We start from the raw sequence: 25,757 nt of genomic DNA, 5'->3' as shown, positions 1-25,757 counted from the left end.
CACAATCCATCCATCCATCCATTGTGTCAAGCACATTTGTACATTTGTTGCCCTCATCATTCTCTAAACATTTGCTTTCTGCTTGAGTCGTTGGTGTCAGCACCTCATTTTTCCCCTCCCTTCCGCCCCTCCTCCCTAATGAACCCTTGATCATTTATAAATTATTGTTATCTGGTCATAAGTGTAAGATTCCGAGTGTATTTAGCTAGTCTCAGGTTGTTTGGACTTTGGGAGTAATTTTATGCCAGGCATGGTGCTGTGTATTATCTCAAGCAGTCCTCACAATCACTATGGTATTTTTTCTTTTATTCCCATTGTACAGGTACAGATTTGAACTTAGAGATGATTCTAAGTAATTTTCCCAAATTTTTCAGCTAATTATAAAGATGAAGATAGAAATACCAGCATTCAGTTGTTGGCATTGGCCAGACGCGGGGCTGTGTAATCCTTACTTATTATATTGCTAATTACCTTCAGTTGACTCTCACTCGTGGCTACCTTGTGTGTAACCAATTACCCATGTTTCAGATGATGGGGTGTTTAAATCCACGGTTGTAGCTGTTGTGTTGGTCTGTCTCCTTGAGGATTTCTTTGGTTTTCATTGGCCTTCTACCAAGCACACTATCTCTTCGTAGGCCTTGGCTAATAAATATCCAAATTCAGTGAGTTGAAGTCTCTTTATTTTCACCTTTAAGGAACAGTTTGTTTCTTCTATGGCTGATGCATTCATTCTCTGCAATCCACTGTGTATTCACCGATCTTTACCCACACCACAGGGTGAGCCCACTGCTCCTGCTCTTTTTCAGGTGTACTCTCAAATACAAAAAAGACTTGGGCTTGGGTCAGATGCACCTTGGGCATCAAGGTGACATCTTTGTTTTTTTGAAACATTAAAAAGGTCTTTTGCAGCACATTTGTCTAATGCAATATATTATTTGATATATGGTCCCATTTAAACCTCATAGTCATTGTTGATATTCCTGTTGTGCAGGAAAGGGTCCTCCTGGTGTTGCTGGGGGTTAAATGCTGGGCTGCTGACTGAAAAGTTGGCAGTTCAAACCCACCAGCTGATCTCTAGGACAAAAATGAGGTTAGTTATTCCTGTAAAGATTTTCAGTGTCAACTCCTGAGGCTGTGGCCCTCTATCATTAACTCACTCTCATGGCTCAGTTTTCTGCCAAACACTGACAGGTCTATAAGGTGAACAATAACACCAGTGAGGTACCACACACCTTAGAACAAACAATCATTTGAGATCCCAAGGTAGCATTTATGCAAGGACATAGTTCAGAAGGATCAAGAAAGGAGGAGGAATGGAAACTGGAAACACAGGGAGGAAATGGGGTAAATGTTAAATTGAGGAAATTACCATGAATTAAATGAAGCCATGTGTGTAAATTGTTGACTGTGTGCAAACTGATGCTTTGTCCTGTAACCTTCACTTCTCTCCCCCTCAAAAAACACACACAAAGATTTGTAAACTTGAATATCCTAAGGGCAGTCTGCTCTGTCCTAGAGTGACTATGAGTCAGAATCCACTTGCTGGCAGTGAGTTTGTAAGGGAGGAACTGAAGCTCAGTGAGGTTTTTACATGTTTATGGTCATACAACCAACAAGTGACACTTATTTGTGATTCTTCTTCTTTTATTAAACAACAGATTGTTCTTTTCCTGTTTGCCACTTCTAATTATTTCTGAAGAAATAAAACAAGTAAAACTTCTAGCTGAAAAATAAACTCTGGCAAGGTATTTAATCTCCCTCTTGCAGAAATGGTAATCTCCTTGTAGGGGTTGTTATAGTAAGGGAGGTGATATATGCGGAGCACTTAGCAACAGGAGATATCTATATATGTAATAGGTGCTCAGTAAATTACTGCTGTAAATATATTTTGTCCTGCCTGCCCTCCCCCCAATCCTGATTATTTAGATTTTTATTCAGGCTGTATAAGAAATTAATGTGTACCCTTAAATTTGGAAAACTATAAAGGCACTGAGAAAATAATCACCCAGCCTCAACCACCAATGACAACTTGGTATACTTGTTCCCACACAACTAGAGATTTCCTAGGACAGCGGTCTGTCATTAACACATGGCACGTACTGTAATTTTTTGTTTACGGTAACGTTGCTTAGCAATTATTTTATAAGAGAGCCAACCAAAACCAAACGTGTCACACTGCCATCTAGTCAATGCTGACTCATAGCAACACCCTTGCGGGTTTCTGAGACAGTAACCGTTCCCAGAAAGCCCCATCTTTCTCCTGAGGCGCAGCTGGTGGTTTCGAACTGCGGACCACAGCCCAATGCATAGCCACTATGCCACCAGGTTGTTAATAAGTAAGTGCCAGCATAGGGCCTGGCTTAGAGTATCAGTTACTAGCTGCCATCAAGTCACTATTGCCGCAGAGCAACTCCATGTGTATGAGAAAAGAATTGTGTTCTACATGGCTTTCATTGGCTGATTATTGGAAAGTAAATTGCCAGGCCTTTCTTCTCAGGCACAAATGCGTGGACTCGGTCATCTAACTTTTGACTTAGAAGAAGCTAGCAGTATTAACTGTTAATACCACGCAGGAACTCTGACCCAGTAAAATATTTGAGCTAAGCTGATAGAATTCGAGAAGGCTCTTTATTTCTTCCCTTTTCGATTACTGCATGCATCTTTTTTTGCATTAAAAAATGAAACAAGATTCAACTGTGAAAAAGCGAAAGGCGATAATATTAATCTGGGGTCAGAAAAACTGAGATACTCCATTACTGGGCAAAGGATTTGGACTAGCAAATAAATTTACAAAGAGCCAGGTGATTGAACCTACAGAAGGCCTTATTTTGAAGGTAAGGGGAATCCTAGAGTCTTGAAACAGAAAGCTCTAAAAATGTAGCCAGATAAGAAAGCGCACCAGTAATCAGCCAGTGTTCCCTAGTTGCTTGGAAAGATCCCTTCACTGTCTAGTAAAAAGTAGGAGGCAAAAGCTATTTATAGAGGTATAGGGTAGGGATGTATATATGTAAATACATTAATTTGTAATTAAAGAGGGATATAGGTCAATGTGCATATATTTATATGTTAAGGTAGCAGAAGGACTCTGGCCCTCTACTCAAAGCCTAAACACAAGAACACATTGTTCTAATTACCTGGTAGTCTTTGATACTCACTTTCCCAACCTGATAGCGGAAGACAAAAATAGGTGCATAAGCAAATGTGGTGAAGAAAACATGGTGCCTAGCTATCAAAAGGTATAGTGTCTGGGGTCTTAAAGGCTTGAAGTTAAACAAGCGGCCATCTAGCAGGGAAGCAACAAAGTCCACATGGAATAAGCACACTAGCCTGTATGATCATGAGGTATCAACTGGATCAATTATCAGTATCAAAAAATCCAAAACAAACGTTAATATTGATGCAAACAAGGGGGGGTTAGAGTAGAGACCCAAAGTCCAGCTGTAGACACTTGGACATCCCCTCACAAAAGGGTCAGAAGGAAGGGGTGATTCAACCAGGGTGCAGTATAATACCAACAAAACACACAGCATTAGTTCTTTAATGCTTCCATCACCAGCCCACTATCAAGACCCCAGTTCTACCTTACAAATCCGGATAGACTGGCATATGTACATTGGTACAGATAAGAGCTCTTGACACATGGAATCCAGGACAGATAAACCCCTCAGGAACAGCAGTAGGTGTAGTGATAACATGAGGGTAGGGGAAGGGTGAGAGTGGGGGGGAAACTGATCTCAAGGTTGGATATATATCCCCCCCACATGAAAGATATGTGGATGAAGGGAGACAACGGATGGTGTAAGTTACAAAATAATAACAATATGTAATTGATCAAGGAGTCACGAGGGTGGGAGACGAAAAAGGAGCTGATATCAAAGGCTCAAGCAGAAAGAAAATGCTTTCGAAATGATGGCAACATACTTATATGCGTGCTTAATACAGTTGGGTTATGGATTGTTATAAGATCTGTAAGATTCCCTCCAATAAAATAATAATGATAAAAAGTGGGACCTCCTCCTAACCATCTAGAAAAACCATGTGGCTGCCCTGATTTCCTAGGAGTCCTGACTTAAGCTCCTTTCCTTGAAGAATTCACAAACTACCATGCAGCTCCCTGCATGACAAAGACCTTCAGGAGGTACATGACAATACAGAGTGTGATGACATAAATGAAATTAGAGTGCTTATTGGTGATTGCAGTAAACATGTCTGAAGTTGGACTGGGAGTAATTCAAGTGTCATCAAGACATAAAACTTCATAAAAGCTTCTAATATTGAAAGTGGAGAAGGTATAAAGAAGAATTAAAGAAAATGTGTCATAGTTCCCCCTTTGTCCCCTTTTACCTTTTTAAAAAGCCACTTAAATTGTTCTTACAAGCAGCCTCTTTAAAGATTGGAAAGTACCATTTCAGTTTCAGGTCAGCATGTCCTGAAAAGAAAGACCTTTAGCTTTGGTTTTTTAAAGGTCTCTTTGTTCATGAACATATTCTGAGTCATAGGGACCCTATAGAACAGAGTAGAATACCACCTTAGGGTTTCTGAGTCTAGACTCTTTTTTTTAATCATTTTATTGGGAGCTCATACAACTCATCACAGTCCATACATCAGTTGAGTCAGGCATGTTTGTACATATGTTGTGCTCATTCTCCTTTAGGCATTTACTTTCTATTGAGCCCTTGGTATCAGCTCTTTTTTTTATTCCCCCCATCATCACCCTTATAACCCCCTGATAGATTGATTATACATTGTTAATATTTTCATCTCTCACACTGAGACTGCTGTCTCCCCCCGTGTTTTCTGTTCTTCCCCCTTTGGAGGGGTATATGGTTATACGTCAATAATTGGGATCGGTTCCCCCTTTCTCTCTTCCTCTCCCCCACTTTCTCCTACCTTTCTGGTATCACTCTTCCCACTCCTGTGTTTGTGAGCCTGGATTCTGTGTCACCTTTCACCCGCTTTTCTGTTGTTCATCCCCCTGGGAGGGGCTTATATGTTGAGCCTTGTGATAGAGTACCCCTTTCTTCCCCCACTTCCCCTAATTTTCCTGGTATTTCTGTTCTCTTTTTGGTCCTGAGGGGTTTATCTATCCTGGATTCCCTGTGTTTCAGGCTCTTATCCATAGCAGTGTGCATATTCTGGTCTAATCCAATTTGTAAGGTAGAATTGAGGTCATAATAGTGGGGGGGGGGGGCATTAAAGAGCTAGAGGGAAGTTGTGTGTTTCATTGGTTCTATACTGAACCCTGACTGGCTCATCTCTTCCTTGTGACCCTTCTGTGAGGGGATGTCCAATTTTCTATAGATGGGCTTTGGATTTCCATTCCATGCCCAGCCCTGCCCACCCCTCAACCCCCACGCCCCTACACACATTGAGTATGATTTTGTTCTGGGTCTTAGATGCCTGATACTTGATCCCATTGACACCTCATGATCACGCAGGCTGGTGTGCTTCTTCTGTGTGGGCATAGTTGCTTCTCAGCTACATGGCTGCTTGTTTATCTTCAAGTTTTTAAGACCCCAGACACTATATCTTTTGATAGCTAGGTACCATCTTCTTTCTTCACCACATTTGCTTATGAACCCATTTTGTCTTCAGCGATTGTGTCGGGAAGGTGAGCATCACAGAATGCGGATTATTAGAACAAAGTGTTCTTGTGTGGAGGGAGTACTTTAGTTGAGGCCCAATGCCCATCTGCAACCTTAATTTTTAACATATAGATATAAGTACATGGATCTGTTCCCCTCTTGTTTTATATAAATATATTTACATATGTGCATGCCTGTATTTAGAAATTTATAAATATCCTTTGCCTCCTGATTCTTCTGTTTCCTTTTACTTTCCTCTTGTCCCACGTTCATGTTCGGTCTTCGCTGCTACATTGCCCTTGATTAAGCCCCCCTAGGCATCCTACGCCCGCCCTTCTTTCCATTGATTTTAATTCCCTTGTTCCCTTGTCCCTGGTTGGATCATTCCTCTCCCCATTCCTTTCTCCCAGCTCTCCTTCTCCCATATCACCTCCCTCCATCCCCCCGGAACCATTGATTCCATTCTTTTCATCTCTGAATTGTTTATTCCATAGATCTTATCTAGGTAGTCATGCAGAAACATTAATAAGTGCAAAAACCAGGCAAAGCCAAATAAAACAACAAAGGACGTCAAAACCAACAAAATAATAACAACAAACCAAAAACAAAATAACAAAAAGAAAGCCACTGACAAGAATGAAAAAGCCTATAAATAGTTCAAGGTCTGTTTGTTGGCCTTTACGAGTGTTTACCCATCACATCTGATGGGGTGCCACACTCTGTTGTCTATTTTTTGTGTTCCCTGGGGATTTCTTCACTTTGCTCCCCTTGTTGCTCTGTTGCATGCCCACATGCCCTTAGTGTTTTGCCCCAGTGTGATGGGGTCAGGTTGGGCACAATTCCCGCTCTGTCTCTCCAGTCTTGTCCCCCACAGTGCTATGGTTCAGTGAGGGATGTCATGTCTCGTGGTGGGGCCGGCCCTATGGTCCTCTCTGTGCATTGTCTGCTCTGTGCAGTAATATCGTCCTCGTGGGTTGGTGGCCCAGGACGTGTCCCCTCCCTTTCCATCCCTGTTCATTTCTCCTGTGTGTCCCAATGAGATGCACCCTCTCCCCAAGCTGTAGCTTCAGTGCTGTTCTCTGAGGTACATTCTTCTGGGGGTGGGGGAGGGGGACTTTTCTGCTGGTTCCCTGGTACATGCTGGTATGTTATATTCATTTCTTGACGCATGGGATTGAAGCCTGGTCTCTTTCTCCCTCTCCTGTGGAGATATAAACAATACCCTCCCCTTGGTTGGTTTAGTACCTTGCTCCCCACCTACCCAAGGTCTTTGTCAGATGTGTCATTGCTAAAGATATTTTCCCAAACTGTGGGCGCTCTTTTTACCCTCTTGCTGAATTCTTTTGATGTATACAGGTGTCTTTTTCGTATACCCCACTTGTCAATTTGTGACTCCTCTGTATTTGTATCCTTCCCTATTTCTTATAACCTATGTATTCCCTATGCCAAGGTTCTCAGGTTTGTCCCAATTCCCTCATTAATGGCCCTAATAGTTTGGGGTTTTACCTCTAGGTCTGTGATCCACCTTGAATTTGTTCTTGTGCATGGAGTCAGATAAGGGTCTTGCTTCATTTTTTCCAGCACCACTTATTGAAGAGGGGATCCACTTCCCATTTGATATTTTTTGGGCCCATATAAAAAATAAGTTATCTATATGCTGATGTTTTTATTTCTGGGTCTTCAGCTCTTTTCCATTGGCTTGAATATCTGTTGTTATGCCAGTATCACATTGTTTTGACCAATATGGCCGTATAATATGTACTACAGTCAGGTAGAGCCAGCCCTCCCACTTTGTCCTTCTTCTTGAGGAGTTCTCTGCTAATTCTGGGCTTCTTCCCTCCCCATATGAAGTTGGTAATCAGTTTTTTCCAATTCTTTAAAGAAGAATGATCGTATTCTCGTATCGATATTGTATTAAACTTATTTAGTGCCTTGGGCAGAACTGACATCTTTACTACCTTGAGTCTTCCAGTCCACGAGCATGGGATATTCTTCCATTTGTTGAGGTCACTCTTGGTTTCTTGTAATAGTGTTAGGTAGTTTTCCTCGTACAAATCTTTTTTTGGGGGGTCAGGTATATCCCTAGATATTTCAATTTGTGCTTGGCTACTGTAAAGGCTTCTACCTATTTGATCACCTCGTCTGTGATCTTATCTGATGTGTACAACAGTCCAATAGACTTCTGTTTGTTGATCTTGTATCCTGCCATTCTGCCATATTCCTTCATCGCTTCCAATACTCCACTTGTGGAGTTTTGGGGATTTTCAATATATAATATCATACCGTCTGTGAATAATGATAGTTTCGCCTCTTCCTTCCCCAGACAAATACCTTTGATGTCTTTCTTTGGCTTAGGTTGTTTGGTAGGACCTCCAGTACAATGTTGAATAGGAGTGAGGACAAAGGGCATCCTTGTCTAGCCCCCTTTTTCAGTGGAATAATTGTTTTCGTCTTTTCTCCATTGATTACCACGTTGGCTGTTGGTTTTCCATATGTAGCTTGTATAATAATATTGAGGAATTTTCCTTCCATTCTTATCCTCTTGAGAAATAAACCTTATATGCCGTGTATAAGGACCTGAGGCCAAGCAGCTGCGGAGAGTGAGGATTTGCACACTGTTGTCTAGGCCTTCATTTCCAGTTGAATTGAAAAGTAAGGGAGCAAACACACTTTGAGATTTTAGGATGATGACAGTAGACTCTTCGTTGACTGTAGTTCTGTCAGTGCCACCTATTAAATTTGCTTCTTCCTTTGATAAATAGAGGAGCCCTGATGGTGTAGTGGTTACATGTTGAGCTGCGATCTGCATGGTCAGCAGTTTGAAACCAATAGCAGCTCTGCCAGAGAAAGACTGAGCTTTCTACTCCCATAAACAGTTACAGTCTCAGAGACCCACAGGGGGGGGTCTCTCTATGAGTCACTATTGACTGGATGGCAGTGAGTTTGGTTTTTGGTTTGATAAATATCCCAGCATTAGCAGCGTACAATAATTAGAATAAAACCAAAACCAAATGTATTTCCATAAATTCAGTTCCAACTCAAAGTGACTCTGTTGGACAGTAAAGCTACTCCTATGGATTTGTGAGACTGCAACTCCATTTTATGGGAGTAGAAAGCCTCATCTTTCTCCCATAGAGCTGCTGGTGGCTTCGAACCGTTGACCTTGTGATTAACAACACAACACATAATTACTACACCAGCAGAGCTCCTTAATAATTATAATACCAAAAAAAAATTATAATACCATCACCTAATATTGTTGATGGAAAAATATTGAAAGTTTGCTTTAAAAAAGTAATTGTAGATCACTTCTAAATCATTCCAGTGCTAAAAGTGTGCTTTTATTTATGTAGAACTTAAACCAATTATGTCAGACACACTATGCTTTTTGCCTGCCCCAGTAACTTTGGTTCATGTACCTCTCTAGCCCCCCTTATTAGGAATACAATTATTTGTTACTTCTCTGTGCTCCTAAGATCTCCACCTTCCCCTTACCATCACTTCATTAAACCTGATTAAAACTATTAGTGTTTTTTTTCTGTCCAAATAGGTGCTTCCTTAAATTATTTTTAAGTGCAAATTTTAAGTATTCTCTCACTAATGTAGGTGATAGATGATCTGAGATTTTTAATTTAAATGAATCGCCTGATATAAAGTAATAATATCAAGTAATGAATAGACCTCTCTTTTTGTAAATCTCTCTTGATTTTCTTGTTTACAAAAGCAGTGATTCTTTTTATAGAAAAAAACCCCCAATATAAAATTAAACATTTATTCTTAAGCTGCATAAATGTGTTTGTTACTATATTTGCCTTAATATTGTCACCAAAAATGCTGGGTTTTGCCTTACTAACCCTGAGGATGAAAGCATTATTTGAGCAAAGAAATAAGAGGCCTATCTGAGTACCACTTGAGTCTGTGAGAAGAAGGTAAGAGTAGCCTGGAGTAGAGACTGAGACCTGCTATTGCATTGAAGCAAACCAGCTGCCAGGGGTGAGCTGCTTCCAATTCATGGCCTGCAGAGTAGAAGGGACCTTTCTTCTGAGCGGTCCCTGGGTGGATACAAACTCCCAACCTTTCAGTTAGCAATAAACAGTGCTTAACTATTTGCACTACCCAGAAACTCCAAATATGCTCTCTTCATTTTAATATGTGCACTCTTAATAACCTAGCATACAGAAATTCTTCATAGTCAATGTTCTGTATTTCCATCTGTATTTTTCACTGCTCCAACAACAATTCTGGGCTTGAGGCAAACGAATCTCTTCATCTTGTCTGATGCACTGTGCCTTTTACCCTTGGAAACCCTTTCCTCCCACTCAGAGCTTTTCAAGGTGTCTTGAGATGTTACTGTGTGCAGCCAGATATGATGCCTCCTAAAGTCTTAGAACATATATTTGTCTTTTGAGTAGCTTAATGTTCAAGAATCTCACATATTTCCAAGTGACCAGGTCTTTAATATTTTAAAAATCTTCCACAGCCCTGAAGGTAATACCTAGTTTATAGTAGGTGCTCAGTAATTCTTTGTTGAATGAATGCTTGTGAAAATATTAGCTTAGTTGTATTTTTATACAATTAAAACTGTCCAGCTTAAAACCAATGAGTGCATGTGTAACTACAGTAGTTGTGTGGAACAGAGATTCTCAGTGGTGGGACTGTTGATGGTTCAGGTTTGATAAGTCTTCGTTGTGAAGAAGTGACCCTTTACTTTGTAGGATGCTCACTTGTTAACAACCATTAATGTCCCCAGATTGAGCGAGATGCCCCTAAAAGGCAAAATCTGCCTTATTGGTTGGAGAGTCATTGCTTCAGAAGAAAACATGCATTTCTGGACTCTTGATATTTGCCATTTACAGCCTGTGCATTGAGTTTGAAGGATGAATTTTAAGTATATAAACCAAGATAAATGCTTTAAGTATATAAACCAAGATAAATTGCTCACATCTAATTGTATCTTATTTTAAGAAACAATGTGAAGGTTGGCATTAATTCTTATAAAAGTTTAGTGACTTAGAAAATTGCGTTTTTAAACTCCTTTGTGTACTTAACATCAATTAATGGATTTTATGTGATGTTCTCTACAGATTGAAATTAAGATGAAAAAGCCAGAGGCTCTGAGATGGGAGAAGCTAGAGGGGCAAGGAGATGTGCCCAAGCCTGCACAGTTACCAGGTTTGTTTTTTGGCCTTGATGAGCTTTAAGTTCATATTATGTTGAAATTAAATAGTAATGCTCATTTGCTCTACTTTCATTATTTATGCTTCCCAGATATGATACACTGAGTATAATAAGGTTGCCCTGTAATGAAATACAAAGTAGCCTTTTTTTTAATTAAATGAAGGTTCTAGCTTCTTAAAACTCTTAGGAATAGGAAGGGAACGGAAACAAAACGCTTGAGGCCATTAGGATTTATGCAGTCTATTTATGGTATCATTTATGATCTTGGTTGGAGGTTGTTTGTTGGCCTTTCTTATCCTGTTTCCCCGAAAATAAGACAGTGTCTGCGCTAGGTGTTATTTTCAGGGGATATCTTATTTTTCCATGAAGAAGAATACGGTACACATTTATTGTTTATTGTTTTATTAAAAGAGATGTCATACTTCCTGTCTGCTCTGGCTGCGCTGCGGCGCCCACCGCTAGGGTCCAGAGTTATAGTAGCTTTGGGGGGCCTTATTTTCGGGGAGTCTTATTTCTGGGGGATGCTTTATATTTCAGTGAGAGGCAAAATTATAAGTAGGTCTTATTTTCGGGGGATGTCTTACTTTTGGGGAAACACGGTAGTTGCTCCCCTTGGAGTTGTAAGAGAATTCGTTTGCACTGTTAACATTCCCCTTCCCTTGATGTACTCATTTCTATTCTTTCTACTGCTATGCATATTGTCAGCCCGATGCTCCCAGTATTGTAGGTCTCCATAGCACATTAAGTCTTACTAAGTTAAAGTTAGACACAAACAATCTGTCCTCAAGAGATTCCCCTATGCACCCTACAGCCCTGGTCTTGCCCTTTCAGACCTCCTTTTGTTCTTTCAACCAAAGAACGTTTCAGAGGTACATGATTTGAGTCCCGGAAGGAGGACAAAACTGCCATTTTTGACATGATATAAATCAAAAAGCACAGAATTATTGGTGGGAAGTAAAAGAAATGGAAACAACGTCTTCAGAAGTATATAAACCGACATGGAGGAACAAAGCTTCACATTTTAATATTTTGTTCAATAAAGTTTTTTGATTTGTAGCAATACACACATAGAAAGGGACTTCATAAAGCTCATGAAAAGTGGAATGAATGGGTAATAGAATTTTTCATGAACTTTTTGAAGTTCCCTTGTATGTGTGTTTGTGTGTGCTTTTTACTCCGAAATAATTTTAGATTCAAAGAGAAGTTGCAAAAATAAGAGTTTGCCAATTTTCCCAATGATAACACCTGTTTTCCCCCTCCAGTGATAGCATCATGATTAATCATAATATAATTAGCAAAACTTGGAAGTTGACACAAATTTAAGGACTGTAAAATTATGGTTGCTATCTAAATTATTTAATTAACTTGCTGCTTCATACATTATTGGTCAATTTTTAAAAGACAGTTTAAATGTCATATCTCAACTCAACAATAGACACACCCAGTGTTACTCTTCTTATTTTACCAGCCCAGAGATAAAGCATCTTAGTTAAATTTACCCAGCAGTGTCATTGTCTTGGACAGGGGTCCTCAAACTTTTTAAACAGGGGGCCAGTTCACTGTCCCTCAGACTGTTGGAGGGCCGGACTATAGTTAAAAAAAAACACAAACTGAACAAATTCCTATGCACACTGCACATATCTTATTTTGAAGTGAAAAAACAAAACAAACACAAACACCCAGTGGGCCGGATAAGTGTCCTCGGCGGGCCGTAGTTTGAGGACCCCTGGTCTAGGACATAAACCTAGGTCTTCAGAATGGAGGTTGGGTTTGTCTGTGAACCCCTGTATGATTCTGCTTATTGCTATATTTCCTAAGGCTGGAAGTAGTGATTATTACCATGAATATTTTTGCAGTTAATTGGAGCACAGATCCATCTTTGAACAGGTTATCTGCCACCTACATGTGTTTAGATTTTTCTGAAATTAAGTATAAAGTAGGTTTTTCTCATTGTCATAGTTTAGAAAGTTTATAAGCTCTAAGCCTTGGCTAGATGTGTTGCTTTTCTTCCTGTCCTGTTATATATTTTTTTTAACAAATTAACATGCTTGTCAGATTCCTATGTGCTTGCAAGCTGGAGACAGCAGATAAGGGCAAGTCACTTAACCTGTTGGGGCTGGTTGTCTTATCTGTAAAATGGAAATGAGAACCTCTCTTCCACCCTTTTGGAGAGGCAGTGTTTGGATTAATTAAAGTTGTGTTTCCCAGACTCTTAATTTCCCGTGGCATGCATTTGTTGTTGTTGTGGCCACTAGTGGACAGGTAGAGAGATAGAAGTGATGACTGGGAGATGGATAGAATTTTGAAAACAATAGATTTGCTTTGCACTCTTCAAATGTAACTAGTCTGAATTAAAATATGCTTTAAGTGTAAAATACACACCAGATTTTGAAGACTTAGAATGAAAAAAAGGAATATAAACTATTTGAATAGGTTTATTATGTAGAAGTAGCATCAGTGTGGATATATTAGGTTAAATAAAATTTTATTGGAACAAATTTCACTTGCTATTATTAATTTGGCTACTGGAAAATCCTCAATTATGTGTGTGGCTTTCCTTTTGTGGATTCCATTGTATTTCCAATGGGCAGGGATACTAAAGTTACTAGGTCAACTAGTTATTTGAGCGGCTTCTTTGCCAAGATCTGATTGCCTTGATTTTGGGGGCAGCCAGGGAGGTGCCCATAGTCACTGGACTGGTAGCCTTTCTGGCCGTAGTAGTGAACCTCTGTTTACCCCAGTGGGCCCCGCAAGCCCTGCACGTATTCACTGCATGCTAGATGATCAGGTAAGGGTGGCAGTTTCCAACACTCAAGGATTTCCAATGGTCATCTCCTTTTACTATAATTTTATGCGTTTACTATGGAGAGCATGGAGTTTTAACTCAATTGAAAATTTGTCCTGGAGGGTTGTATTTTCAGTATATTTCTAGTCTGAAAGATATTTCAGTTCTTCTGGGGGAAAAAATCACATTTTAAACATTTGTTAAAATCTTATTTACAAGAGGAATTTCTAAGGGAAGACTTTTTCTTTAAAATTCTCTACTTTTTAGAATAGTTGAAATTATCTTGGCAACTTTCCTGTAAATTTTTAAATTCCCATATACCTCTTGTTTTCCGTATTATTCATGTGAAAAATGTCTTTAATTTTGCATAAGTTTTCACAAGTTTATCCTTTGTTGAGAATCTTCACACCAAAAGTAGTTCCCAGATTTCATGGTATGCTAACAAACATGTTTTTAACTAATGTAAATCTAGTTATTAATATGTCAGAAAGATACTTGTTACACACATGAAACACAGAGATTATATGTTCTTTCTTGGCTTGATGAAATCATGACGGTGATTTACTTTTGCCTTCCTGTTTCACAGATGTAAAGAACTCATACCCATCATCATCTCATTATACAAGAAATTGGGATAAATTGGTTGGTGAGATCAAAGAAGAGGAAAAGAATGAGAAGTTGGAGGGAGATGCAGCTTTAAACAAATTGTTTCAGCAGATCTATTCAGATGGCTCTGATGAAGTGAAACGGGCCATGAACAAATCATTTGTAAGAACATAGAAATAATTTTCAAAAATTTTGATAGTACACTTCAGAAAAATTTAAAGAACGATAAATAGGTCATTTGAGACTAAATTGCATGTATTTAGTAGGAAGGAGACGGTCTGAAATTGCTTATGTCTGAACATTTCTTCTTGCTTGAAGCTTATAGCAATTGAGGTTGGAGCTCTTGTGGAAGAGGGTCTTACACAGGATCTTACTCCAGATCATTAGTATCAGTGAGTTAGAACTGGAAGACCAGGAAATACCGAGGCTCCACAGGGTGGTGTGAGTTATCCCAGTTGGATTTATCATAGTAGTGGAGTGAACTTCCAATATTTATTTTCTAGAATTGTATATTGTTTTGATTCATGAATGCAGTTATAGAGGAAAACTTCCAGAATGGTGTTTAGCAAGCAAAAGTTGCACATTAATTATGCATTGTTTTCTGAATAATTTCTCTATTGATTAAGAAGATTGAAGCTCTTTTGCCAGGGCAGTAAAAATATGCTTTGAATTGGATATCAGATTCTGATATTTTAATGACACGTCATCACTGTAGAATGATAGAACTGTTGCTTGAAGATAGAGCTATTTGACATTTACTAGTAACTCTAGGAATGATACTGCTTTCTCTGAAGCCGTTTAAATCTAAATTAGAAAGTTAATGTATAATAATTAAAACGTAACAAATAAAAAACAATTTAAAATAGTAGTTAATGTGGATGAGGCCCACATGTATGAAAAATGTATAATTTTTCATGATTATACTTTTCACAAATCCCTTGTGTCCTTTGCATCTTCTCATGGGTAACGTCTTGCAAAGCTTTAGTACAATATCACAACTATAATACTGACGTGGATAGCAGTTAAAATATGGAGTATTTCCATTACCGCAAGGATTCGCCGTGTTGCCACTTTACTTCCCATTCCACTCTCCTTCAGCCCTGGCAACCACCAATCTAGCACTTCTTTGTCAGAGACGTGGTGTGTAAGTAAATATTTTTTACACACCCAGTCTAACTTGTCTGTTTACCCACTTAACACAAGGTCATTTATTGACCCTACGTTTTAAATTTTAATAAAGTCAGTCGGTTAATTTTTACTTTATGGATCATGCTTTGGGTATCAAGTCTTAAGGACTCTGTCTACTTTTGTCTCAAAGATTTTCTCTCTAATAAAATTTATATAATGTTACAGAGTTCCCTATACAGAGTGTAAAACTTAGGTCAAAGGTCTTTTTGTGTATGTCCAGTATACCATTTAAATTACTTGTGTATCTTCCAAAAGCCAGCTGAGCATATTTATTTGATCTCTTTTTCTTTTCATTTGGTCCATATGTCTACTTTCCTGCAGTGATACCTTCATTACTATAGCTGTATGTTGTATTTAACTTCAGTAGACTCAATCTTCTCACTTTATTCTTTTAAAACATTATTCCAGTTTTATTTTCTTTAACTTTTAGAATAATTGTCTATAAATAAATTTTAAAAAACCCAAACAACTTACATTGAGTCCATTTTGATGCATAGCCACCCTACAGGACAGAGCAGAACTGCGCCAGGAGGTTTCCAAGACCGTAAATCTTTACAGGAGTAGACAGCCTCACCTTTCTCCTGCAGAGCATTTAACAGCCCAACGCGTAACCTACCATGTCACCAGGGCTTCTTAATTTTATCTGTATGTACAAAAAAAACTCTTTGAGATTTTAGTCTTTTGTCAAATTGTTTTATCAGTTTGGGGAGAATTGCCATTCCAGTCCATTTAAATAGATCTGGTTTTTTTCTTTATCATTGTTACTCAATTTTCAGCAAATAAGTTCTGTACATGTGTTGCTAGATTTACATTCAGTTTTTAAAATATTGTTATACAATTTATTTAATTCCAGTTTCCACATGTCCACTTCTCCCTTTTCCCCCTTCTCATTAGTTTTTTGTATGATTATCATTAAGCCTGCTGCCATGCTGAACTCACTTGTTCCAGGAGGCTTTTTGTTTGTTTTTAACTAATTTTACTTTCAAGAGATTTCTTGGGGTTTCTTATGTCATCTGCAAACTGAAAAAGTTTTGTTTCTTCCTTTCTGATCTGTGTTCTTACTCTATTCTTTTTTGCTTGTTGCACTAGAGTTTCAAAAGCGTACATTGAGTAAGCGTGGTGATAGCGAGCATCTTTGCCTTGTTTAGCTCTCCTTCAAGACTCTTGTGACACGAAAGTTAGATCTTTTTTCAAAGTCTCATAAGTGCACTGATGTTCAATTTGTGTGTGCACTCACGCTGTGTGTTGTTCAGATTTGATCATTTATATTTTGCAGTATTTTTAGTTCACTGATTTCTCCTCTGTCTTCTCTTCTATTGTTGAGTCCATTTTTCCCCAATTGTGAAACGGTTTGTTTCTTTTCAAGATTTATTTCTCTGCTGATATTTTCTCATTCCACCCCTCCCCCGAAGCTTTTCCTTTTTTCATGTACTTTAAAAAAGTGCATAATTTCATATTGAAGCATTTTAAACGTGGCTGCTTTAAATTTGTTGTCATATAATGTTAACATCTGCCATCTTGGTGTTGATATCTACTATGTGTGTGTGTGCCTTTCTGATTCTTGGTATGATGAGTGATTTTCAATAGAAACTAGACATTATTGTATTAGGAGACTCTGCATCATATGTAAGTCTCTTATAGCTGGCTTCCTCTGAAGCTGCTCCTGTAGGGAAAGGAATGTTGTATTCTCAGGACTGCCAGGGTGAGGGAGTTGTCCCCATAACCCAATTGTCCTCCATTGACACCTCCATTACTGATGGAGGGCACATGAGCTCCAATTGTCATCTGGTCTCCACTGACACTGCAGCGGGAACTGACTGCATCTTTGTAAGGCTGAAAGTCGGCTTTTTTGCTGGCAAGTCGGGAGGAGAGAACACAGTTTTCTGTGGTATGCAGCGAGTGTGGATGGTTATTTTCTAAGTTTTCAATCTTCCTAAACTCCATTTCTGATCCTTTGACTTGAGAGAACAGATTTTGTTGGTGTCCCTTAGCATTTCCAGTTTTCTGGTTTCTATAGCTCTTAGTCTTGGATATATGGAGCAAAAAGAAAGCCCAGGTAATTCACCACCGTGTTGTGGGTTCTGAGGATCCATCCCAAGGACTCTAGCCAGCCTCTTTCTTCCCTGTAGCTTTCAGAGTTTTCTCATTGTTTGTTGCTTTTATTGCCCAGGCTTTTTATTTGTACTTCATAGGAGGAATAGGTACTTCAAATTTGTACTTCAAAGTACCTTTTTGAAAACATTGGTCTAAAACTTAACAAGGACTTTCACTATGCTGGTTGAAATATAAAAGAAACAACAGACTCCCCCCATGACCTCCCAGATTAATTGGAACAAAAGACTAATGTCTATATGAGATCATGCTGATCACACTGCCATCCTTCAGTAGGAAAGGGAAATACTGTTGTCTTTAGGAAAGATCATTAGATTATAAGGGAAATCCATTCTTTCCCTCTTATAATGAAGGTCCTCTTAGGGAGAGCCTGTCTTACAGATTTGTCACATTGAAATGTCTGGGAATGGAGCAAAACGTCCCATTCAAAGAACCCATGTAAAAGAAGGTAGACAGATTCTGGCATTCCACGAGGCTCCAGTGTAATAGGGGATATGACTTTATTTATTTTTTTTTTGGGGGGGGATATGACTTTATTTTGATTGCCAGTAGCACCACTGAGTCTTTAAAAATGTTTATATTTGAATAATTCACTCTGTTCTTTGCTGTGATCCAAGTCAGTGGGTTTTTTTGCATTAAAATAAATCAGTTTTATTTTTCAATGTATCTATGAATATGCCAAGCTTGTAGGTAGGTGTTATATTCAGTAGATGGTAAATAGATGATCAGTTTATCACTGTGACTTTGTGTATGCACCTCAATTTGAAATTTTGATTACACAGTAAACATGTGGAGGGTGCATTAGCAAAGGCCTTTACGTTCTATCCAGATGCTAACAGAAGGTTTGCTTTTGCCTTACGTTGTCTCAGGGGGCCCATTTCACTTTCCTTTGAAGGTGGTTTCTGCCCATAAACTTTATGCTTTGTGGCAGAGAGAGGTATGGTTATTTATATGACATGCATGTGAAGATGAAAGGAGACCTGTGGCACCATGAATTCATCATTGGATTGCTCACCACAAAGTTGGCAGTTCACTCCCACGAGCCATTTTGTGGGAGAACTCCCAGAAAGATGTACAGCCTCTGTCCTGTAGGGCTACTAGGGGTCAGAGTTGACTTGATTGCAGTAGATATTTTTAGTTTGGTGAATGTGGTACTCCTTCCAAATATCTTGTGTTCTTTTCAGATTTTTCAGAACGTGTTAACCTCTTTGACAAGCCTAAGAATGAATAAAAATATTAACTTTACATTGAAAAAGATAGCATGTGTTTGGGGATCTCTTTTTGGAAGACTTTTTGAAAAAAACTAATTTGATTATATGGTCTAAGAATTAACCTGTTCTTATTCTTTATTGCAGATGGAGTCTGGTGGCACAGTTTTGAGTACCAACTGGTCTGATGTAGGTAAAAGGAAAGTTGAAATCAATCCTCCTGATGATATGGAGTGGAAAAAATATTAAATAAATTAATTTGCTATCACTGCTTGTGTATATTCACCTGGTATCCATTATACATAGATAATGCATTCTTAAATTTTGAACACTGAATAATCTCTTTTTGAATGATTATACCTCTTTACCTCTTTGTGCTTTAGAAATTACTTTCCTTCAAGTATTCTAAGTGTCTAATGAAGAATGAAGATCACATTTTATCCTTCTGTTCTTAAGAGTTTTCAGATATGCAGAATCTGAGTGGTCTTGTTTGCTGCTAGAATATTTCTATCTAGTGGGAGTGGAGAAATAGTAATGGGATATCTCAAGTTATTGCCTTATATTTGATGTAGTACTCTGCTAATAATTTATTAGACCTGGCAACTCTGGGTGAACATAGTTTTTTTTAATCTCAGTGCCACATTGTTTCCTTTTAAAGACTGCTTTTGAAAGGAGTTGTAAATATAATTTTTCTATGAAGAAATTTGGTCTATTTACTTTTTCTTAAGTTTTTAATGAAAACTTTGAGAAATCATAACAGGATACTTCATTTGGTTCTTTTTATGGGAAATGTTTGTAATTGCACTGAGATTTTTGGCCTTCCAAATTCCTATATAAAACACTGACACTGGAGTTTTACACACTGCAAGTGCAGTTACACTGAAGGATGATCTGTGAACCCGGGCCCAGGTGGGATGTAGGAAGAGCTCAGCTCTACTTCTAGCTACCTTTGCCACACTATAGCACTGGTGGTTTTTCTTTTCTTTCCCTTTCTTTCTTTCACTCATTCATAATCTCTGTTCTCATATCCTAACAGTTGCTTTAGTTTCTGTGGCTTGAGGTAGCTGCTGTGATTGGAAATTAATATGCATGTACTTAGTACCTACCCTGTGCCTAGAATACATAGATACCATGGAACCACATAGCCTAAAAGACACGGTCATTAACATCAAAGAGTTTATAATGTAGTAGGGAGGAAATTAACAATCATGAATTATGAAAGAGCTGAATGCTGAACTCTTAATTATAAATACAGTTTTGAGAGAGAGGAAGAAAATGTTCCATGATTGAAATTTTTTTACATTCTAGGCACTTATAAAAGCCAGGCCAGATGGTCTACCCTCCTGACTGTTTTCTGACCATGATTGTGCTTGTTGTTACTGATCTCAGAGATCTTGTCAGGTGTCACTCATTCTGTGGTGAGTGAGGCACTCTATCACTCAGCTGAGGTTGAGTGAATGGGAGGCATATTGTCCTTGAGACCAGCCAGCCTCTGGAAGGGTCGGCCTTCAGGCACTTTCCTTCTTTTCCTTTGGTGTAGGGGGTTCAGAGGAGAAGCAGAGGTGGACGATGATAGGTGATGCCAAAACTGTGGTCACAGCTTGTTTAAGCACAAAGGGGGTTTCACTTGCCTTTCTACCCACTTAAAGCTGCAAACCACTTTACCCATGAACTCTAAGGGAGGAGGCACAAATGCATTTTTGCTTGAAGAATGTCTGAAAGGTTCTTCTTATGGACACAAGATAGTGATTTTTGTCTTCTGTGTGTTACACTTTGTCAGTACTATTAGTTCTGATGAGGAAGGCAAAACAAGAATCCTAACTCTAGCAAGTCTCTGTCTCTTAACTAGTTTTGTGAGTACAGCCTTTCGATGTCTTAGCTCCTTTTTCTATGATGCCTATTGAGGCCTGGGGTAGGGTTTTAAAGCCCATGATTCTAAATAAGGAAACATTCCTGTCACTTAAAGAACAATTATTCTTTCTTACAGCTGTATTATAATACTGCCATATAATAGAAATTGTTCTTTAAAATTTTTCTAGTATTAGTTTGGCTTGTATTTTAAAGGATACATTATATGTATCTAGACTGGGAATTTGTAGGTAAATTAGAGAATATTGATTTACTCGTAAATGCTACTCATAACTTTGAGGCTATTGTTAAGATTTGCTTCTAAAATTAATTTCTCTCTTAACCTCTCTTCCTACCATTTGCTCCCTAACCTCAAATCATATATTTCCCCTCCTACCCTAATTTGTGTGAAAGTTTACAAAACAATTTGGTTTTTCTTTTTAAAAATTATTTTATTGTGAATTAGGTGGTGTTTATATTTCAGACCATCAATGCTGCATTCACCAGTTCAAACCACTCATTAACCCCATACCCATATTCTACCTCAACCCCATCTCTGATTTATCTTCTTCCTCTTTTTGACCTCCAACCTCCCTTTTGCCCAAGGCAGCAACTGTCAACCCTCTTAGTCTGTTGCTTCATCTTCTATCCCTTGGCCTGACCCATTTAGTAACCTCCAACGTCTATTCCCTTTGGTATGTAAGCCTGTTTTGGCCGTTTGTTTGTTTTTTTAAACTATTTTATTAGGACATCATACCATTCAGTAGTTCAGTCATATCACACAGTGTTATACAATTTCTACTGTAATAAATTACAAAACATGTTGTTCCTCCTTGTACTCCTTGATATTAGCTCCCCATTACCCACCACCCCCACTTCCTCAACCGTTCGCCCCCCCCCACCCCCTGGAAACTTGATTCTAGTTACTGTTTCTACATTCACCCATCCTCGATTTGATATACCGAAAACATAGGAAAATATAAAATAGAGTCAAGAAGGCTACTAACAATAAGAAAATACTACCGAGACAAACCCCAGTTTGGAGAAAGAACAACAACAAAAAAGCCAGAAAATATTAAAAACCAGATCCCGCACAAAATGTATCAAAAAGGAGATGTATTGCCAAGGCCAGATTTCTTATTTTAATTTATAATCATCACTACAATACTGCATTTGATAACCAGGTTATTCCCATTTCTCGATTATGGTCAGGGAAATCAATGGAGGTTTATTCCATGTGTAGGTCCTACAAATGTATTTTGGCTTTCTACTGTCATCCATAACCTTCTGTAAACCAGAATTTCACAACGTAAACTCCCTCTTTTGGGTTTAGATTAGATCACACTTGTTGGTTGGCTTAGTTAATGTCTCACTTAGAGGGCTGTTTGAAAACAACAGGTTTTGGTTTTTTTTTAAACAAGCTTTTAAGAACCCAGACGCTGTTCTTTCTGATAGCTGGGTACCAATTCATTTCTTTACCACACTTTGCTGTAGCATCCATATCTTTCATGAAGGTGAGCATCAAGCAGGGGCATTTTGTGTAAGAGCTAATTGTTAGGTTGGATATGAGATTAAGTGTGAGCCCAGAATCATTTCTAAATTTGTTTTTTATCTGCCTCTGGTTTAAGCATCTTTGTTATTTTATGGTAGAGAATCTTATTGATCAGCTCCCTGGAGCATAGGTTCTTCTGTTTATAGTGTCATTGATGTAGCCCATGGTAATGAACTAAAGATTTAGAACTAGACATTTAAAACATAATTGAGAGAGGAGATTAGATAAGTAAATAAGCATAGGTTAACTACAAATCTCAATTCATATTGTTGACTTGTACAGATTGAATCGTTATGTGAATGGACATTATTTATACAAATATTGGAAGTTGGTGATCCGGCAAAACTTATAATAATATTCACTGACAATGTCAGACACTAGTCTGCCAGATTATTATGTATTTTAAAGCAAGTAGGGCATTGAAGTCATCAGTAAGTGTTACTCCGGCTACTGACAGTTCAATAAGCTTAGTATAATTTAACTGCCTTCTGCTGCTTCACACACTATGTAGTTTCTGCCTTAAGTCCTTGGATGTGTGTTTGAGATAGAGCCCATTTTACCTTGTGGCCTTTCCACATCACATCCCTCTGGTGTTGCCTTTGTAGTATGTTGTGCACCTTGAAGATGCAGGGTTCAGTGTCCCAGTATTATATGGCACATGGCTTTGTTCCTCAGGGGCTATATAGAAACTCGGACCAATGTGCCCTATTGGGAGCATGGTACCAGCATATTCTCCCATTGGGGTCTGTAACACGATTGTTAGTCATTTATTCCCTGACTACCAGGTTGGTCCTTTCCCTTTTTCTCCCAAGGCATGTATACTTCCCTTCCCACCCTCCTTGACTTGATTTTCCCATCAGTATCACTTATCACTCTAGAAGAATGTCTTCTAGTTTCAGGGGACCTCAATCATCTTCCTTTCCCCAACCATTGAAAATCTGATGCTAACTACAGTGAGGCCTCCTGTCCTCGTGGTTTTCAAGATGCACATAAAGAGGGAAGTACAGGCTTTCCAGGGCATTGTTTGAGTTGGCCTATGTCTTGGTGGTTATCCTTACAGCGATGGGCTCTTACAGTATTTGCCCTTTTGTAATTAAGTTCACTGAGCATAATGATTTCCAGATTCCTCTCATGAAGTGCTTCATGGTTTCATCACTGATTCATAGATGCATAATATTCCATTGTGTGTGTTTACCAACTTTTTAAACTATTTTTTCTGTGCATTTGGGCTGTTTCCAATTTCTTGATTTTTGTATTAGGCCAGGTTGACTAGAGAAACAATTCCAGAGACACTCACGTATATGTAAGAAAGAAGTAATTGTGCATCAGTAAAACTATCCAGCCTAGTCCAACTCAAGTCTACAAGCCCGATACTAGTCTTTAAGTCCCTCTTTAGACTCATACAGTCACAATCAATGATGCCAAATGCAGGAATATCATAGCTTGGTGGGTGCAGAGTTGTGTGGATCCAGTGGTGGTGAACGCATCCAGGACCCTGGCAGCAGCCAGGGTCAGGCAGCAGGAAGGTGATGGCAGAGTTAGAGGGAGGACCCTCCTTGAGAAGATCACACCCATGAGAAGGTACCATCAGGCTGACCTGATTGACAGGCTAGACTCCCTACACTTTTATATTTCTTAAAGTTGACATGAAATTGTTATTACCAGAGACCACCCCTCGTCAACTTGAGACTTAAAAAAATATTATTTTATTGGGGCCTCTTACGTATGTTGTACTGGTTCATACATCCATTATATTAAGCGGACATGTACAAATATTGCCATCAACAATTTCAAAACATTATCTTTCTTCTTGAGCCACTTGGTATTAGTTCCTTTTTTTTCCCTCTCCCACCCTGCCACCCTGGTGAACCATTTATATATTATGTATTGTTATTTATACATATCCTTACACTGTTCCTTCTATACTGTCACCTACAATCCTGGTATTCGTACCCCTTGAGGGGGGTTATTTCACCATCGCTATCAATTCCCTCTTCTTCTAACTTCCTGAAGTCGTTACTCCTGTTACTGTTTCTGAGGGGTTTGTCTATCCCGATTTCAGTAAATTGAAAGTTTTTGCATATACCGATGTATGTACGTCAGTCTAGCAGGATTTTCAAGGTAGGACTGAGATCATAATGGTGGGGGGAGGAAGGATTAAGGACCTAGAGAAGTATTGTGTGTTTCATCCGTGCTATACTGCCCCCTGGATGTATCTTCTGTGTGGCCCCTTTGTTTTGGAATGTCCAATTCCTGGATGGGCTCTGGGTCTCTACCTCACCCCTTTTCTTTCCCTTGATGAGCTTGTTTATTTTTGAACTTCTGATGCCTGTTCCCATCAACACCTCATGATCACACATGCTGGTGGCCTTTGTTGGTTCCCTGATAGATGACCACTTGTTTGGCTTCAAACTTTTAAGACCTCAGACACTATACCTTTTAAAAGCCGGACCCCATCTGCTTTCTTCGCCACATTTGCTTATACACCCAGTTTTTCTTCAGTGATTGTGTTGGGAAGGTGGGCATTGCCCATTGCCTGGTTGTTAGAAACAAGTGTTCTTGTGTTGAGGGAAAACTTGAGAAGATGCCCAAAGTCTGTCAAACTACCTCAATGAATTGCGTTATAAAGTATATGTACGTAAGCCAATACTACAGTTGTTTCTTTTTTTTAATCATTTTATTTGGGACTCTTATATAGCTTTAATCAAAATCCATCCATCCATATATACATTGTGTCAAACACATTTGTACATATGTTGCCATCATAATTTTCAAAACATTTGCTTTCTACCTGAGGCCTTGGCAATTTTTACATATCAATATATTTACATATGTACACAAACCCTATAAGTAGTTTGACTTTCTAGTTCTCTCCTCTATTTTCTTTTACCTTCCTCGGCCCCACTATCACGCTCACCCCTCATTTGCCTCTCTGCAGTTACTCTCAGCTGGATGACAGTTGCTACAGCCTCTCCATGACCGTACACTTCCCTCACCCTAAATTTTAGATCCCTAGTTGTACCCCTCTCCATGATTTTACTTGCTCACCACTCCCTTTCCCCTGCCTCCTCTTCCTTCAAGTCCCCCTGGAACCATCAATCCTGTTGCTTGTGGCTCAGGTTACTCCTCTTGCCTATCTTACAGAGATAGACATAACAGAAACAACAAAGACATGGGACTAGGAAAAGAAAACCAGCTCAAAAAAAAAAAAGTAAAAACTAAAAAAGAGAAAAACCATACATAGTCCAGTTATGTCTGTTGACCTTCATGACTACCTCCTCACCCATCCGGTGGGGCTCTGGGCACTGCCCTCCAAGTCTGACATCTATTTTTGGGATTCTTCAGGGGCTTCATGACTTTGCTCCATTGCTGTTTGTTATGTTCCCTTCTTGGATCCCCTCCACTGTGTGTGTGTGTGTGGGGGGAGGGCTGAAGGGTGTTGGGGGGGAGTCAGACCAGACTCACTCCGCAGTGTCCCCAGAGTTGTCCTCCATATCAACATGTTCTTGTGAAGGGACGTCATATCTCAACCTATCGTCAGCCCTACAGTCCTTTCTCTGCCTTAGCTGCGCAGAACAGGGACATCACCTTCAAGGTTTAGTGCGCCTGAATGGGATCTAGTTCCTCACTCTCTTTCCTTTTAACTTTTCTCCCATGTAGGTGGGGCAGGTGGGCACTTCTCCCCAGCCTGTGGC

At 39.0% G+C, this 25,757-nt stretch overlaps 1 protein-coding gene across 1 annotated transcript in view; it reads left to right on the top strand.

Moving 5' to 3' along the window:
- Positions 1-18,930, top strand: part of SUGT1 (SGT1 homolog, MIS12 kinetochore complex assembly cochaperone) — a 50,854-nt gene extending 31,924 nt beyond the window's left edge. The window contains exons 7-9 of the mRNA XM_004707968.2: positions 10,670-10,757; positions 14,135-14,316; positions 18,810-18,930. Of these exons, the coding sequence (XP_004708025.1) occupies positions 10,670-10,757; positions 14,135-14,316; positions 18,810-18,911 (372 nt within the window). The 3' untranslated portion in view covers positions 18,912-18,930. The remainder of the gene's footprint in view (positions 1-10,669; positions 10,758-14,134; positions 14,317-18,809) is intronic.
- Positions 18,931-25,757: the final 6,827 nt, after the last annotated feature.

The sequence above is a fragment of the Echinops telfairi genome, unplaced genomic scaffold, assembly GCF_000313985.2.
Source record: "Echinops telfairi isolate 266 unplaced genomic scaffold, ASM31398v2 ScPeMD7_11;HRSCAF=52, whole genome shotgun sequence".
NCBI lineage: Eukaryota > Metazoa > Chordata > Mammalia > Afrosoricida > Tenrecidae > Echinops > Echinops telfairi.
Note: the sequence above shows the minus strand (reverse complement) of the source record. Positions and strands in the feature narration are given on the sequence as shown.